At 40.0% G+C, this 17,187-nt stretch overlaps 1 protein-coding gene across 2 annotated transcripts in view; it reads right to left on the reverse strand.

Moving 5' to 3' along the window:
• LOC141784416 (protein phosphatase 3 catalytic subunit alpha) overlaps positions 1 to 17,187 on the reverse strand; it is an 89,946-nt gene that overhangs the window by 11,428 nt on the left and 61,331 nt on the right. For both annotated transcript variants that reach the window (XM_074662251.1, XM_074662250.1), the window contains exons 9-11: positions 6,487 to 6,612; positions 5,086 to 5,157; positions 800 to 884 (exon numbers count right to left, since the gene is read on the reverse strand). In XM_074662251.1, coding sequence (XP_074518352.1) covers positions 800 to 884; positions 5,086 to 5,157; positions 6,487 to 6,612 — 283 coding nt within the window. The remainder of the gene's footprint in view (positions 1 to 799; positions 885 to 5,085; positions 5,158 to 6,486; positions 6,613 to 17,187) is intronic.

The following is a 17,187-nucleotide window of genomic DNA, read 5'->3' on the forward strand; positions in this document are numbered from 1 at the left end:
TATAGACTCAACAACGTCACCTTTCTGTTTCTGGTACAGAGTAGAGACGCCAACCTTTAGAAACGAGGCAGGCTTTGAGCCTCCTTACTAACAGCTAAAGGATGCAAGACAAAAGCTGTGCCTCTGATTGGACAAACTCGCAATCTTAATATCTTCTAAACTGCTGAGTTAGATAAAAAACACCCCTTACAGTGAGTGCCATTAGAAAAATTAGTGATTTTTTGTACCAGACTGTAAGTAGATTTTTTTTAATGCCGTGAAAGTCTGTTTTTTTTTGTTGTTTTTTTTGCTTGGTGTGTATGTGGTTTCAGGTCTTGCTGCAGCTAGCCTCAAGTGGACACTCGAAGAACTGCAACTTAAAGAGCTTTTGAAAAGGCTTCATTTTTTAAAACCAGAAGTTGCCTCTTGGTCTTCACCAGCCTCTGAGAAAAATCAAACTCTTCAGCCAGGAAGTCTAGCTGGCTAATTTTAAAAAAATCTGTCCTTGGCAAAGTGTTCAAGTGAGTTTATTTAGCCCCTTTGTCTGCGCCAAAAGACTACAGCACCAACACTTTAGTTTTTTTGACTGACACCTCATTTGACCAATGGGTAGGTACTCCCCATCTCTTAAACTCCTATACAAGTTTTGGTTTGACACTGTCATACTTCCACATGCACTACTTAGAGAAAACAAAACTAAACTAAACTACTTATTTATTGTTCAGTGTAGCTTTCGATATTTGATTCAGTGGTTAGTTAAAGTTTGATCAGCCTACTGTAACCGTAGAACAAACACAAATGAGATTTTCTGTCATCATACCTCAGCACAGAAAATACCCTGGCCATCTTGCCAATGGCTCGGATCTTGTTGCGGATGACCTCCTTGCGAGCAGAAGCTGTGGCACCTGGAAGGGTCAAAGGTCAGAAAGTCATACAAGCTGTGACTCACACGAGCTCAACCACATCCTGTCGGCATTTAAAGACATCTGCACTGATTGTGTTTATTTTTTGTTCAGTTACATCACTGTGTGCCTTTTCTTTTCAAGTTTTTATATGAGTCCTGAGACGGGCCTGAGATTTCTTTATTATTAGTTTTTTCAGGGAATGCATCAGATCAACACAATGCAAACACAATGTTGTTATTGAAAACTAAAATTTCAGATCAAACTAAATAGTTTCATCCACCCACACGTCACGACAACTGAGGAACTTCTAGCATTCAGTGCATTCATGCTGCTTCTTTGTGGTGTACCAATGTTGAAGTCCCTCTGACACCTACATGCTTTATCGCCATGTCACACTTTTCAAACTGTGTTACATCATCTGTAAATGACCTGGTCTCTGTCCAAACATGTTGGTGCGAACACTATATGGATTTTCCTGTTCTGTGTTTTGGTTGAAGAGATTCAGCTGGAGTTTTCCACGACTGGAAAACAAAACTTTGTTTAAAGGGACTCTTGTGCGGGATAACAGTTTCATGGCCCTGGGGGGCCAGCTTGGAAATTCATGAGAATGAAGGATGGAAATGGAGCTGATGTGTGGTGAAAAGCTGGGGAAAGGAAAGGGCTGATGTCTGGTGCCTAGTGTGAAAGTTTCTCTAATTCTCAGTCAATTAAACCCTTATGTTATACTGCTTATTCTCATGTTTGTATGGAATAAAAACAAAGGCTGAAGGGAGATTTTAACTGACACATCTTTGTAATAAACATAAAAATAAGACAAAAGCTACATTAGTATTGTTAGAAATTGGGTTAAACAGTGGCGTCAGTTAACAGACTGAAATCCAGAGAGCAAGCAAAAGTCTTTCTACCTCTGCAAACACCGTGCAGCTGGCATTTGTACCTTTTTTGGGGGGATATATTAGCTGTCCTTCTCATGTAACACCCCCAGAAGTGAAGACAAAAGAGAAAAAGGACAGAGAGATGAGTGGATGGCTGTAGAATGAAAGGCGAGGCGGCAGAAAGGGGGCGGATGGTGAAGTAAGAAGCAAGAAAGAAGCACAACAAGTGAAAAGAAAAGCGATGCCTTCAAAAACAAAACTCTGGAAAACAGAAAAAAAGGAAATTAGATGAAGTAAACAGAGGTAGTGACACAACTCAGCATGAATGATAAAAAGAGCAAGAGAGACAGGGAGAAGAAAGAACTGAATTGAAAGTCTGAAAAACATCACACAAACTGAAAACCATGGAGACTATAGCTGATATAGAGCAGGGCAACCAAAAGGATTATAAATGATGTGAACATGGAGGTAAAGAGAAATCCAACTGTCAACAAAGTGAAAAACAGAAAAATAAGTATGAAAAATGAATGAACTTATAAGAGAACAAAAAATGACAGCAAGGCAAGAAATTAAAGAAAAGCTCTGAATGAATGAGGAGGAGCTGAGTGAAGAGACGTTAGTGGAAAATGTGTTATATGAGGGGAAGAAGTTTGTGCCACCGTCTGATCAATGGGATAATTCTCTAAGATAAAATGATGATGAAAAAATCATCCAGCACTTCCTGTAATCTACAAAAAAACTACATGACATGAACTCAAAGCTGTGGACACATCAGTACCTATTTTGTCTTTGCTAATCATGTTTTAGTGATACTTTCTGCTGAATAAAAAAGCTTGTTTTGCTGTTTCTTAATAGTCAGTTGAGTGATTCTATAATTAGGGAAACATTTCAGGTAGGGATGGGTACCTCTCACATTTGAAGCAATATGGTACCGACGCCAGGTACCTGGCAATTGGTATCGGTACTCTACGGTACCAATTTTCACTACTTTTGTGAATGTTTATATGGTATGAAATATTATTTTTTTAATAGAATAGCTCAATCAATTTAATATATTTATTCTTTAATATATTAACTTGCAATGCTGTGTTCATGTCTGTCACGAAAAATCCCCTACTCTTCCACTCCACTCCAGTCACAAGAATGCGTTTATGTACCTAAACATGGTACCTTTTGATTTTATGTGAACTGGTACTCGGTACTACAGATAGAATTTGGTCGGTACCCATAAAAGTACCTAATTTGGAACCCATTCCTAATTTCAGGTATACAAAAAACAAACAAAAAGTGCTTTTTTTGTTTTATATTGTATTTTATTGCAAATTAAACACCTGGAATGGACTTAATTCATTAGTTAGCAAGCTTAAGCGCCAATAAACTCTTAAATATTTAAGTAACAAAAACAATTTCAGAGCATAATTTTGTCAAGTGTGTAATGGACAAAAGTTGTGACTATTATTCTGAATTTAGAGTTATTCAACATTTCTATATCGGACTACACTCCCTAGAAATGTCTCTCATCATTTTGTTTCGTTTCATCACAGTTTGGCCAAAATTGAAAAGAATTATGGCACAAAAATCACATGTATCACAGTTGACATTTTCTCCATTTTTTGTCTCTTGTGCTTACTGCAGACCTTGAACATGGCACCACCTGACCTCCATCACCTCATATTTCTGTGCTTTTTCTTCACAGTTTTTTTTTTAACATTTATAGTCAGAGCACCAGAAAAATATCGGTAATAGTTGACGAACAATTAAAGCGCACCATGTACAGACAATCATTTTAATGAAATATTGTTAAGGAGGAGTTGAAGTATGAAACAGTTTCTTAATCAAAAAGGATGTGACTTAAATTGATTTGAGTCATGTGACTTTGGAACAAACTGTTGCTGATCTACAGGCTTTTTTTTTCAATGGGTAACACGGTTGATGCAGATTTCTCGGACGCACACAAAATGAATTATTTTATCCATATAAATTATTAAAATGTTCAAATGATTGTTTTAAACAATAAATACAGAAAATAATATTCACAAACGTATTCTAGTGTTAATTTTGAAGAAAAAACTAGACATTTGAGAAATCAGACAGCACAAAAACTGCAAATTCCAAAACATGATTTGCATTTTTAGCTAAAAAAATGATGAAACCTGTTTGCTTTCTTTATCAAATAAAAGTGACATATCATCCAAATGACCCACTGTAAAATTGGCCATTGCTTAAAATTAATACTTAGTAAAATTTATAAATATATCCTATGGACATGAAATGCTCCCTCAATAATAGAATCACTCAGTTGGATCTCCTACAGCAGTGCTGTGCAGTGAAAAATATGAACAAAATTGTTTTCTGCAGCCTGCAGTAACTTGACTTTTTTTGACACCTACCACATTGTGGTGGATGTAGGTATAAAAATAATGCAGAAATGAAAAAAAAATTGTCAGTGATGGTGTTTTCTTTTTTTACATTTAAAAAAATAATCTAAATCAATTTGGTCATGGTTCAACAAACACAAGTTTTAATGAGTCTGATTTCTCCTCTTTTTCTCCTGCATGTTCACTCCCTGGTTTTATTCTGTTTCAGAAGAATTCATATCTTTTGAGGGAATTTGGTTACACTCTGGTGATATCCTGACACTCCACCCCTGGGTGCTGTTTACAGAGTTTAAGCTACGTGCGTCAGTAAACACAAAGAGAGTGCGAAGCCGGAGGGGGAGCTGGTGAGATCATTTCCTGTTTGGCAGTAAGGGGTGGGGCAGGCGCAGGGGAAACCAGTCATCTCATTGTAGATAAGCTGTGACCCAGGATCAAGCAGACAACTTGAACTTGATACTATTTCACCATGATAAAAGGATCTATCCTGTGTGACTAAGGCGTTTGAACCCAGGAGGATGTGCACCACAGAGCTGCGCAGTAAAACAAAACATTTACAACAATTGTTTTTACGTCATCCTAACACTTGATGGCGACGAGATGGAGGTGTTTAGATTTCTTTCCAGATTTATGAAGAGTGGCTGATATTTTGGTGCTTTAAAGTCAGATTTTTTTCAAGCTGTAAAGGAAAACAAATGTACTACTGATGATACTGATTCCACTCTTCCACCGGAAGATGTTGTTTCTTCATGATGTCTTTAAAGAACGCTTCGTAAAAGTGAACAAAATGTAAACTTTAATTTGCATTAAAGATTCCCCTAAAAAATATGTGTGTGCGCGTCAGTGTATGAGATTTGGCCTAAGTGTGGCTCTGATACTCCCACTAGCAGGGGGCACCCTCTAGTGGAGCCAAGGCAAACTGCATTGAGAAACACTTCTTGTTTTGCTTACCATCCAGCTCCTCATCAGTCGTCAGCTCATCGTTGGAGCAGATGCTCAGCACGTTCACAAGCATCTCAGTCACTGCAGAGAAACAAAAGAGACAGAACTTTCAATGCCTAAAATACCAAAACATTAAATGTATTCACCTTCTAACAGTCTTTTTATTTGTTTGTGTCAAAAAAAAGATTCCATTTAGACTTTTTTTGATTGAAAATAAAGATGATTTGTCCATCAAACAATATTGTGAAGTCTCTGTATTCGGATAAAAAGTTCTTTATGGGTAACCAAAATGTATATTTTTTAAAAACATACTCAACATAACTGCTTGTATATCACTCCTCTCAGAACAAAACATCTGAATTATCAATGGTGCAGCCCCCTGGTTTTAAAATTTGCTCTAGTAGTTAGAAATAAAGATCACAAGACTTATGTGAAAGGGTTTTAATGTATTTTAAAATATACTGAACTTGACTTAAATGTGAGGATATCTGTGCAAACACCTGAAGCTGCCTGCCCTGGTCCTAACAACAGAGCTGGAGCAGCACAATAGGATAAAATTCACTGTCAGGAAGCAGAAAGCTTACTGCTCTATCCAGACATGTTGATTTAGCGTTAGTCAGATTTTACATTAAAATAATTTGAAAACTAAAAAAATTTGCTTCTGGTTTGACATCAAAAGGTTTTTAAAATGCTGTGATCACTTTTTATTCCAGTTTCTGTTATTTTAATTCACATGTCAACAAATTGGGAAAAGCTTCTCAGAAGATCTGAGCTGTTATCTGTCACTCCAAACCCAGAGCCTTATATCTGTAAATGTATGTCACTTTATGTCTTTCCTACCCTGTCATAACAAATCATCTTGTTCTAGTTAGACAGAAAAAGATGCACCACAGTGAACCCTCGGCACACGCCCTGTGAGTTGTGTCCATCAAGAACCTTACAACATAACGAGGAATTGCCCTGTGAGGAAGGGTCACGCCCAAAAAAGGCTTCCTTGTCGAAGTGCGTCAGTGATAGCTATGTGTGATTAACTGACACAGATGTGTCACAGTTTTAAGAGGAGGGGGTCACTGAACTCTAAACCAAGATTTAATCTTTGAGGTAGTCAGAGAGTACAAACCTCAGTAAACAACCCCTTTAAAAGCAACATGTCAAAATAATTCATCATCTCTGCATGTTTGCAGGGTCTTGTTTAATAAATCATGTGAATAGATATTGTTTATATAAACTATAACTGACTACTCTCCTCTGAGGGCATGACTGTGCTACATTTCTTGAGGCAGAGCCATTTTCATCACCGACTCAGGAAACTTTATTACATCTCACTGGAGCAAACAACACCTGGTGAAACTGCTTGTACTCAATGTCGCATTTTGTGTTTCTCCTCTGAGGGTATTTGTAAAGGCTCACCCTTCTCTCCGACAAACGGCAGAGACCAGGTGAAAACGTCCATAAAGTTGGGCAGCCAGTAAGGATGAGGTGAGCAGTTGAACTGTCGGATGTTCATCACGTTGTTCTCGTATTTCAGCACCGCCGCTGGGGAGGGAGAAAAAAAGAGACAGAGAGGCAGGTGTTTGTCACAATATGTCCAAATGTGCAAGGATTGATAAAATGAAATTGTTTTCTCTCAGGTCTCTGGACACACACGATAAATAATGGTGCAAACGTCTCGCAAACAACTTCAGTTTCAGAGATTTGTCTGTCAACATCCACAACTCCCACTGAAGAGTCATGAAAGAGGAAAGCATTACACTGCCAAAGCCTTTTGTATCACAGCTAAGGGACTGAGCGAAGTACAAATGTTACAACAAATAACATGCAGCCTTTTGAATGTGTTCAGTGATCCTGCAAACTGCTACATGTGTTCAGAATATATAAAACAATAAATGCTCAAATTATGACACGTTTGCCACTTTTCTCCAGCAGTCTGAAAAAAAGAATTTGGGCTCATACTTCAACAGGCAGGAAAAAACATGAGACCTGATTGAGGTCCAGGTCCATTACCGGCCTCCATCCTGTTCCCAACCACCACTTAGAAACTGTGTGGCTTCAGGAGCCAGCACCAGAGTCCAACAAGCTATCAGCCTGAGAAGAGTAACCCACAAAGTACTCAGCCTGAAGTATCAAGAACCAAGAAAGACTGATGGATGGAAACATAATGGGGCCTAGAGGATACGTATTAAAGACAGTTATCAAAAGACTGGTCGGATGGAGCGTTTCAGAAATATCCACTGAAAGATAAGTTGACTCATTAATGATTTATCACATCCTGTGCTATAGCTAGCTTTTTAAAACGTGTTGTCCCAAAGTGTCAAACAGAAAAACACCCAAATGAATAAAACTTTGTGTTTCTTTGGTTGTTTTTCTGTCCTGGTTAATGATTCATTTGCCGCAGGTGTTGTTCAGACTTGTGACAAAAATTGCCAGTAGCTTCAGAACTCCATTTGGCTGATGAACAATCGAGATAATAAAAGACGCCAAATGGCTGTAACAAAAACACAGACACTGAACTGTAGCCTGGATCTTACATAAGATTTTGTCAGGTGCTGTCAGTCAACCTCTGGTTTATGACACCTAATATGAAAATCTGGCTAAACTACCTACACAGGCTGATGTATTACCACAGAATCTGTCAATCTCTGGATCTGACAGGAGGGCTAATTAAAATGCAGATTTTCAAACTGCTCTACAAACGAAGGTAGCGAGGGTTTGGTAGGGAGGAAAAAAATCAATGTCCCTTCTCTCCTCTCTGGATTATTTCCTCTGCATATTGATTACCTCCCCCACTGGGTGAAACATGTCTGTCATCACAGAAACACATGGCTCAGCATTTGGGCTCCATGTGGCTGGGCAATTTTCATTAGTTAACAGAAACCCACCAATTTCTGGTGAGGAGTAGGAGAGAGGAGCCAGAGGCAGGAAGCTAAGGAAATGATAGTCATGAACGCTGGATGAGGATCATTTTGTGGTGATTTGACATGAAACCAAATGAAACAACTGCTTATTCCTACTGACTTTTTATGAAAGTGTTTTTTTTTGTGCTGCTTTAAAGACTCAAGTGTACGAGTCTTTTCTTGACAACTATCAAAGAGTACACTTTAAATAGTGAGGTATATGTTGCAGGAGATTAGCTTTCTTGCAAAGGGTTGAATGATGTTGCCAGTTAGCTTAGCATACAGACCAGACAGCTAGAAGTGACCATAGATCAGGGGGTCACCAACCTTTTTGAGACCGAAGGCTACCTCAAGAGAAGTGGTACGAAGGGCTACTTGTCTGATACAACCTTCCAGAACAAAATTGCTTGGATCACTTTTTAATAACAATAATAATAGTAGTAGAAGTAATACTGTGTGAGGAGACTGTTTAAATAACAATTTTAGTTATTCCACAATTATTATTAATGATTTACACAACAATAGTGGTAGAAATCACATTTTAATTTCTGGAAGGAGCTTCATTGTAAGCCGTGCTGTCTTTTGGAACATGCCTCTTGGGCACCTTAAGTGGCTCTTGTGGGTGCCTAGGTGCTTGTGGGCACCGTGTTGGTGACCCCTGCCATCGATATGAATGTGGAGCCACAGAACAGTATGAGCTATACTGACAGGCTGCAGCACAGCTCAAATAGCTACCTCCTTCATGTTTACATATAACATAAAAAGTCGAATACACAAATGTCCATTCTATTGAGTTCTCATGCTGATTTGCAACCCCATTTTCAAAACAGCTGTGGTGGCGTGACGTTACAAAACAAATGACAATTCATTCTTTAAATTTTGGCGCTACCCCTTTAAGGCCAGGTCCACACGTAGCTGGGTATTTGGGATACGTACATATTTCTCAGTTTTACATCACATCATGTTGGAAGACTCCAGTTTCGTCATTTTGTATAGACGCTGAGAGTTTTTGGTCCTCAAGCGTCACAGCTGAATAACAGGGAATCATCCTGATTGGATGGCACAGGTTTCAGGCCTGAAAAACACGGCCAAATATGTGTTTGGCATGCTTCAAATTGCACTTACTGGTAGATCTGCCTGGTGCATGTGGACAAAAGTTTTTTTAAAACGAATGAGGGGGGATACTCGTTTTTGAAAATACCCATGTGTGTGCAAGGCCTAAAATGAGCATAAAGTTTTCTTTGACAATATATTCCTTTTTAGCTCAATATTTGATATGTTAATGACTTGTAACCCATTAAGCTATTTTATTACCATTTCATGCAGCTTCCTGACTTAGTTCAGAATTTGGAATGCATTTGTACTTCAACAAGAGGGGTATATTAATACCATGACCGCTCTGTTGACAAACCTGGCTCCTATAGTGCTGTAGACCAAAGTAACAATAATAATAATAATAATATATTTTATTTAAAAGTGCCTTTCTAATTTACAGAAAATATTGCCACGTGGGAGTAGATATAAAATGAATTTCCTGAGGGAACCCTCCCAAAGGATTAATAAAGTTCCTATCTAATCTAATCTAATCTAAGAGGAGGGGCCCCAGGACGGACTCCTGAGGTTCACCTGAAGTGACGGGGGAGGGCTGTAAGGTGAAGGATTTGGATTGGTCTAAGCATAGTAATAATGAACAGGGGAAAAAAAGTAATGAGAACTAGCTCATGATTCACTGAAGTTTGAGGGTGACGATCACTCCAAATGCCCATTACGTTAGCATCCATTGTGAGAAGTATTTGGCTTCATATTAGTGAAAGATGGAGCTGTATGAGCCACAGTTATACACAACCAATGGTTTTATCTTGCATGACACAAGCCCTCAGTATGACAGCAAAACTCCATGAAACAGTCTGGTAGGTAACCTCCTTTAAATAATTCAAGCAGTTTTATTAATCATGCAGAGGAGGAGAGTGTAGTGGGTGATGTTGTGCTGTGGTGCATATAGAGGAGTGGATGTGTAGGCAGAATAACAAATGTGACTTGATTTACAGACCTAATCAGTCTTTTACTGTACATACAGCTTTTCCAGCCTTCAGGCAGCTTTGACAGTATTTGTTTTTCTGCCGTAATATTTCTAAATGAATGTCTTATCATAATCATAATACCTCTGTGAAGCCCCTGACACAGAAACCAGCTCTTAAACACTAACCACAGAATGCACCATGTGACCTCTCCCATGATTAAGGGACTGAGTGGGTGCTGAGAAAAACATGAGAGCTGCCAAACATAAATATATCTATGCTGTATATAGACGCCCAGGCCCCCTCATCAGCCAGTCTGGTGGCCCAGATCTTGGGTAAGCGGACACCTGGGCTGGGTCACCACAGGGGGACTTTCCTGCCGCAGACTCTCCTGGGGGTCAGGAATAGCAAGTCATCAAATCTGGCATCCCGAGAAGCTCTGACTGCGGTGGCGACACAAATGGGGGTCAAAAAACATTGAGCTAGGCCGGGGTTTGCCTCAGTGTGTGCGGGTGTGAGGAATCACAGGGGTGTGGAAATGTATAGAGTGCAGTAACTGTGCAGTCAAAGTGCTCCCTAAAGTATTGCAAAGCATTACATTCCACTGCTGTCACCTCTTTGTCCCAGGGTGCACATATACACACATTTACCACCTCCACACTGACAGAGGAGATCCCTACACAGTATAATAACTGTGGTATTATTATCAATACGACAAAACACTGCTACCTAGTCCAGTAGGAGAAGCACTGCATTGCTCTGACACACTCCACTCAGACAAGGCTGTGGGTGTTTGTGTGTGTGGGTGTGCATGAAAGCAGTCGCACGCGTGGGCAGGCTTTGCATAAACATCACATACTGCATAAACATGGCTGAGGCACTTGATTGAATGCAGCCATGGAGTCCCGGAGGGAAAAAGGCAGAGCGGGGGAGAAGGTCAGCTCCCCTGCTGTCGCTCCTTCAAATCAGATTCCCTTTAAAGGAACAGAGACACCCGACAACCTCCCCTGTGCGAAACAAAACACAACACGAGCGCTGTGTTCTGGGTGCGAGCAGGTCAAGGCCTGCTCTCTGTTTTTGGATGTTCCATTTAACACGCAGATAAGACTTTCAAGAGCATCATTTACTTCCCTAATATGAGAACACACATTACTACTGTATGAATGCACAATTTTATGCAAAGTTATTCCTCATGCAGCAGGAGGGCACAGCTCTTATGGTGACCAGCTGTGAGATCTGTAATAAACTCTTCTGCTCATCCTAACACTGCATGGCAGCCACTAGATGTCTCTGCGGCTCTGGTGCTGCTCAACAGAGTAGCCAAAGCCAAACCTGCTGCCACGGTAACACAGATATTGTGAGGCTACGCCCGCTAATTAAATATTCATAAGGGAGTGCCTTGAGCTGGTTTCCCCGGTAACGAGGGTTGTTAAATCTGCTCTGAGATCAGAGGGGAGATTCCCACTGTCCTGCCCTGTTGCTTAATGCTGACTGCATTTCTGTCTCTGAGGCCTCCTGTATCAAGTTCCACTGGATCAGTATTCAATTTCAGCCGTTCAGACCTCCGCGCCTATTACGCGCAGCCCTCGACTTCCATTAGATGTCAAACCAGTGGATGGCAGGGACTGAATGTACTTCTACACTGGGACAATGCTTGAATGGTTTCTCATTCATTGTTGAATAAGAAATTAATGGGAGCATCTAACAGTTCTTCATGTCTCCCATGATCACTCAAGGACTGAGTGAGGACAAAACAGCTGTTCATGTATGACTAATGACTGTTCAGTCAGCCTGACATCAGCTGGAAACAGGTGGTTTTTAACCAAACTTTAAATAATGTCTAAAGAGGTCCTCACAGTCCTCTCAAGGGATTTTTCTGAGGCAAACAACTACCTGTAACATTCATCCTCATTAAAGGGCTAAAATGTTTTTTTGCAACCAATTTATTTGTTGTTGTGGGAAAACTTCACTTCCTAGCAACTGGTATTAAAAAAAATGGTTCAAAACGAAAATAATCTTCTTGTTCGGATTAATTTTAAGGCTATTAAACCCCTCTTTGAAGAAGGCAGTGGATACAGTCGGAAACCAGGGGGTCACAGAGGGAAATATAATGCCGAACAGGGCTGCAGTTCAGGGTCAAACCCAGGGAATCCATTTCAAGGAACTATTCTTTGGTCTTACAAAACCCCAGAAAAACTCATTGCAATTTGACATGTGGATAAAAAAATATGTCCTGTCACAAGCACCATCATTGTTTTCCTTTTCTACAACTTTAATTATATTTCATGGTTTTCTTTGATGGTTAGAGGAGGCCACGTTTTGGAAAAATGGTTTGGAAGAAAAATATCTGGAGGGTTGTCTTTAACTTCAGATTAAGATTAAAGCTGCAAGCAGCAATGAGCGTGAATCTCACGTTTACGTGCAAGCTGGATGTAGTAAGATGAGTACAGAACAGAGCACTGTGTGTCTTCGCAACAGAAAAACTGTGTATTTAAAAGAGCCCAACCGATTAATCGGGCGGGCCGATTAATCGGTCAATTATAGCCTGTCACCGATTAATCAACATCGGCTAAAATGTAGCCGATTCTAAAAATTTTTGCTCAGCTGAGATTCTGTCGCTCCTGCTCCTGTGTGTTAAGGCTACTACCCAGCATCTCACTTCATAATGCCAAGCAGGATTAACCTGGGCTTATAAATTCACAAGTTATTGTCTTCATTGAAATAATTTTTGAAAATGTTTTAATGTATTTTGTTACAATTGTATAAATAGCATGTTTTGAAAGCAGCTACATTGTTACTTAAAATCTACTTTAGCCCATGCATTGAATGTAAGATGGAACTTTTCAATAGTTAGTAATAATGTGTGTTCATATACAGTATTTATCCTGTGTTTATCAATGAATTTATTATACATATCATCCAATACAATCGGATATCAGTCGATATATGGGATATCGGCTTCTTTTTCCCCCCAGTATCGGTATCGGCATCAGCCCCAAAAATCCCATATCGGTTGGTCTCTCGTATTTAATACAAAATAATGAGTGAGGACACTTGCCCTGCATCCCAAAGCTTTTAAATAATATTACCTTAGTTTTTGGGGAAATCAGTTGTAGTTTAGGTCATCTATCGCAAAGCTTCTCAAATTTCTTAATGCTGCTAAGGGGGAAGAGGAACACAAAGAGAAGAGGAGAACTGGAGGAGCAAGATTCCATGATACATAGATAAATATGAACAAGTTAATGCTCATATTAACTTTTTCATAATTCATAGTTTTGTTTATTACTAAGTTCACAATCCAAAACAAAAAAACTAACGAAATATCAGTTTGAAACACATTCGTCAATAATGTGCATTCAGTCCGTCCCATCAATCACCACAGAAGAACACTGGGTGCCTGCATGTGAGCATCTTCTTGGGAGAGTGGTTATCATACAAAGTTTGCTAAAGCTGCATAATGAATGATGAATTGAAAACTGCTTAGTTTGACGTATATTTATTCTCTTCTGCTCTGTGATACAGTGATGAGGAGCATCCAGTTTTACTTGTAAACATGCAACAAAACCAAATACAAAGCAGACGTACTCCACTGGCTCGCCAACAACTCGCTCTTGATTTTTGTTGTTCACACGAATGCTCACTAAACTGTTTTTCAAATTTCAACCATGGAGGGCGTTTCTGAAAACCTCTCACTGACCTGGAACTCAGTTTGAGTGTGGCCAAGACACACAGAAACAGCTGTGTAGTAAAAAGTATCTATATATAACAGAATCAGTTTGATTTTAGCCTCTCTGTTGTGTAAGCTGCTCAGGAGACTGAGGGTGAATAAAACACCAACAAACAACAAAGACTAATCACTCTCTGTCCTCATAAAGCTCCCCCTTCATAAAACTATACACTTCTGACCAATTACTTATTTTTCCCATTGGAATCTGTATTGATTCCCTAAAACCTCCTGTGAATTTTAATAGGAGCTGGCTTTAGCAGCAACACTAGATGCATTTTCCAAATTGCTAGCAGGATTAGCAACACTGGGTGCAGCAAGTCCAACTTTGACAGCTTTGAAACAGTGCTCAGCATCTCAAAACCTCTGCCAAAGTGATTTGATCTCTGTCTCTACAGTGAACCAAAATTGTGTTCTGTATAGTGTGCACACACAGCACCAACAGAAGAAGCTGAATCAAAAGCTAAATAATTTGGAAGTTGACACATCAATGCTGTCCATGGCTTCAAAAGATTTGTTGAACTAATGCATCAAGGAGCGTTGCTGGCATTGAAAGCCAATATATCAGGAGTTTCTGTTTGACAATATCAAAATCAGGATTCTTTGTAATAAAGTTGATTTTTTTTTCAAATTTAGATTCTTCATTTCAGTCTTTGTTTACAAACTGGATTGAAAAGAGTTACCACTTTTCTCCAGCAGAGGGTGAAATGTTTCTCTCTAAATCCCATGATGTGCATTTTATGGGAAAATATAGCCCTTGGTATGGTTTGTAGACATTATTATCATCATTTAACTTTTTACATTGTCTGGTGTTAGAAAGCAAACTAAAAATAAAATAAATTGTAAATATGGAAGAATCGCAATTTAAATGGAATTGGCACCCCCAAAATCAGAATGGAATTGTATCGCGAAAATAGCATTTCGTCCCAGCCTTATTAAAATTACATAACCAATCATCATTGGGGATGAGTACTGATGTGTTTTTATTTATACCAATGTCATTACCCATTCTGCTTATCCATCCTTTCTTGATTCCTCCTGTGAATATTTTCTGTACAAAGTCGGCTTTACATGTTTTCTGTGCCAAAAACATTTTATTGAGTTTGTAAGTAAATAATCATGACATGATACTCTTTGTATTTAAGACTGTGCATCAACAAATGTTTTGAATGAGGTGTAGCACATCAAGTAATGTCGACTAAGGTGCGGCCGGCATAATAGAAAGAATCAACAAGGGAGCTGTTAAGTATAAAGGCTAATAATGTCAACAGATCAAACCATTTCTAATCGATTCTTAACAGAAACTGGTTATCCATACCTATCCGTTAAGGTGGGTACACACTACAGGATAATCAGGCTGATTTTTGTCCCGATCTCCCCCTTACGATCAAAGCCAGTAAAGGCCTGATTGTCAGATGACATTGTGTGATTTTCCTGTGGAGTGGGGTGTGTTAAGAGTGACCTCTTCTGGTTAAAGCCACTCGAAAGGCCTCCGATACAGTGATCGTAGATAATGAAAATGTTTAATATTTGCAACTAAAAATCCTTTAGTGTGTGGGGCCCAAAATTCTAGAGTCTGAAAACAATCATCCTTGTTTTTTTCCATTTGTCCGCCATGTTTGTTAACACCAAAGTCACGTTTTACTATGCAAGATTTGGAATATTGAGCGTGAAGAAGCTGAACCTCTGCTGAAGAATCTGTTAGTGTGTGGTGTCCTCGGAGTGCAGATGACACACTGTAAGATCAGCAGAGAGAAATCTTGTGCGATCTGTCTTTTATTATTACAAAGTGTGTGGTCTCTAAATGTGTGAAGTCTTGGAGGATACTGCAATGTGTAACCAGCCTTAACCATCATACCAATAAAAATGAGGGGTTCAATCAAGCAAAAAGGTAGAAGTGCATCAGCAGAAACTTGCCACAAGAAGATCAATAAGAAGAATTCAAATCTCGCCTTCTGTAATGAGCTCTATGAAACAGACGAGGGTATCCAGTAGAACACTTCACTGCTCATTTTTCACGTTTGATGCATCTTGTGAAGTTTTGTCATTCAGTAACGTGTGCAGAAAAGCGAAGGGAAGCCCAGCAATGACCACAGTGGTAACAGATGGGTGGGCATCTGCAGCCGGGGAAACGCTTCTCACTGACACTCACGACAAGAGAGGGGAAAATGAATTCCCTGCTGCGTTGGCGTCATCGCTGCCCCAGCTTCCATCCTGCTATTTATTCCAGTGGCAGGGCCAGGAGCCAATCATACCACTGTATTTCCCCTCCTCTTAAAATTTGTACTACACACAAATCACATGACCACAGGCAGGATATGGCGTTAAAGGAAAGTGAACCATGTCCAGTTTGACCTGAAAATGAACCAGAGTGATGTCCTGTCTTTTTCTCCTGGCAACAATTTATTCCTTTTAAAATCAACTTCAAGTTTCCACTCCATCCTGTTTCCACATCGTCATACAGAGAGGAGGACGACAGTTATATGGTTATATAAGGTTTAGCAGGTGTGAGATGGATCAAACCACCTGGATCCTTCACTGTCTCGGGGGTGTACTAAAAAAATCAGCGTCAAAAGCGTTGGAAGATACCTGTCATTTAGCTTTGATTCTATCCAAGCTCCACAACAATCAGGATTCAGTTGTTGGTTTTCAAGAGCAGTCAATAATGATGCAGCAGAAAACATTACATTAGTACAAAACTGCAGTCCCTGAAGTGCACAACTGCCAGCTCCACCGCCCTCCTCTCCATCTCCATCTCCATCTCCATCTCCATCTCTCCACTGCGGAATCTAACTGTGAGTGCTCAAAAGTGCTAAATCACCGCTGCTGTGTTTTCATTTACCGCAGCCCCACTGTCAGCCCAGGGGTGCAGGGGTCAGAGCTGCAGAGCAGATGACGGACAGCTGGTCAGCGCCCGACACTTATTGCAAAGCCAACAGTTTAACTTGTAAGGAGAGTGATGGACGGCATCTTAAGGCTGGGTTTTTATCTCTTTAGAATCACATCCTGAGCATCTTTCTTGTTGATTATCCTGACTCAGCTGCGACGAGTCTAATTTACTTCTGGCGGAGGAGTTTTCTGGTACCTCATAGATATCCTCCACCTCTTCCTTTCTGACGGGGAAGTGTGCTTCTCTCTACTGTTTCCCCCCACGTTGGAGAGACCTCATTGGTTAATCTGGCCGGCTTCCAGCGCTGTATTGATGGGAGCTGCTGATGCCCCCCCCCCCAAGATTTATGTGCTCGCTCGATTGGCCATCAATCACAGAACATGCACAGTGGGCTCCCAGCTCTGACAAGAAAGCAAAGAGCAGACCAATTCATTACAGAGACTTTGGTTCTCCCGGTGAACCCCTCCCACATGACTGATTAGGAGAGCATCAACAGGACTGATGGGGCTTCATTGGTTAGCTGTGCCTGGGTCATGGATTGGTGGAGCTGAGAGTATATCGAGTAGAGCTCAGTAGACCGTTGAT

This window comes from Halichoeres trimaculatus, unplaced genomic scaffold (genome assembly GCF_033239565.1).
Source record: "Halichoeres trimaculatus isolate MK-OKI-2021-1 unplaced genomic scaffold, fHalTri1.1 fHalTri1_scaffold_22, whole genome shotgun sequence".
Lineage (NCBI taxonomy): Eukaryota > Metazoa > Chordata > Actinopteri > Labriformes > Labridae > Halichoeres > Halichoeres trimaculatus.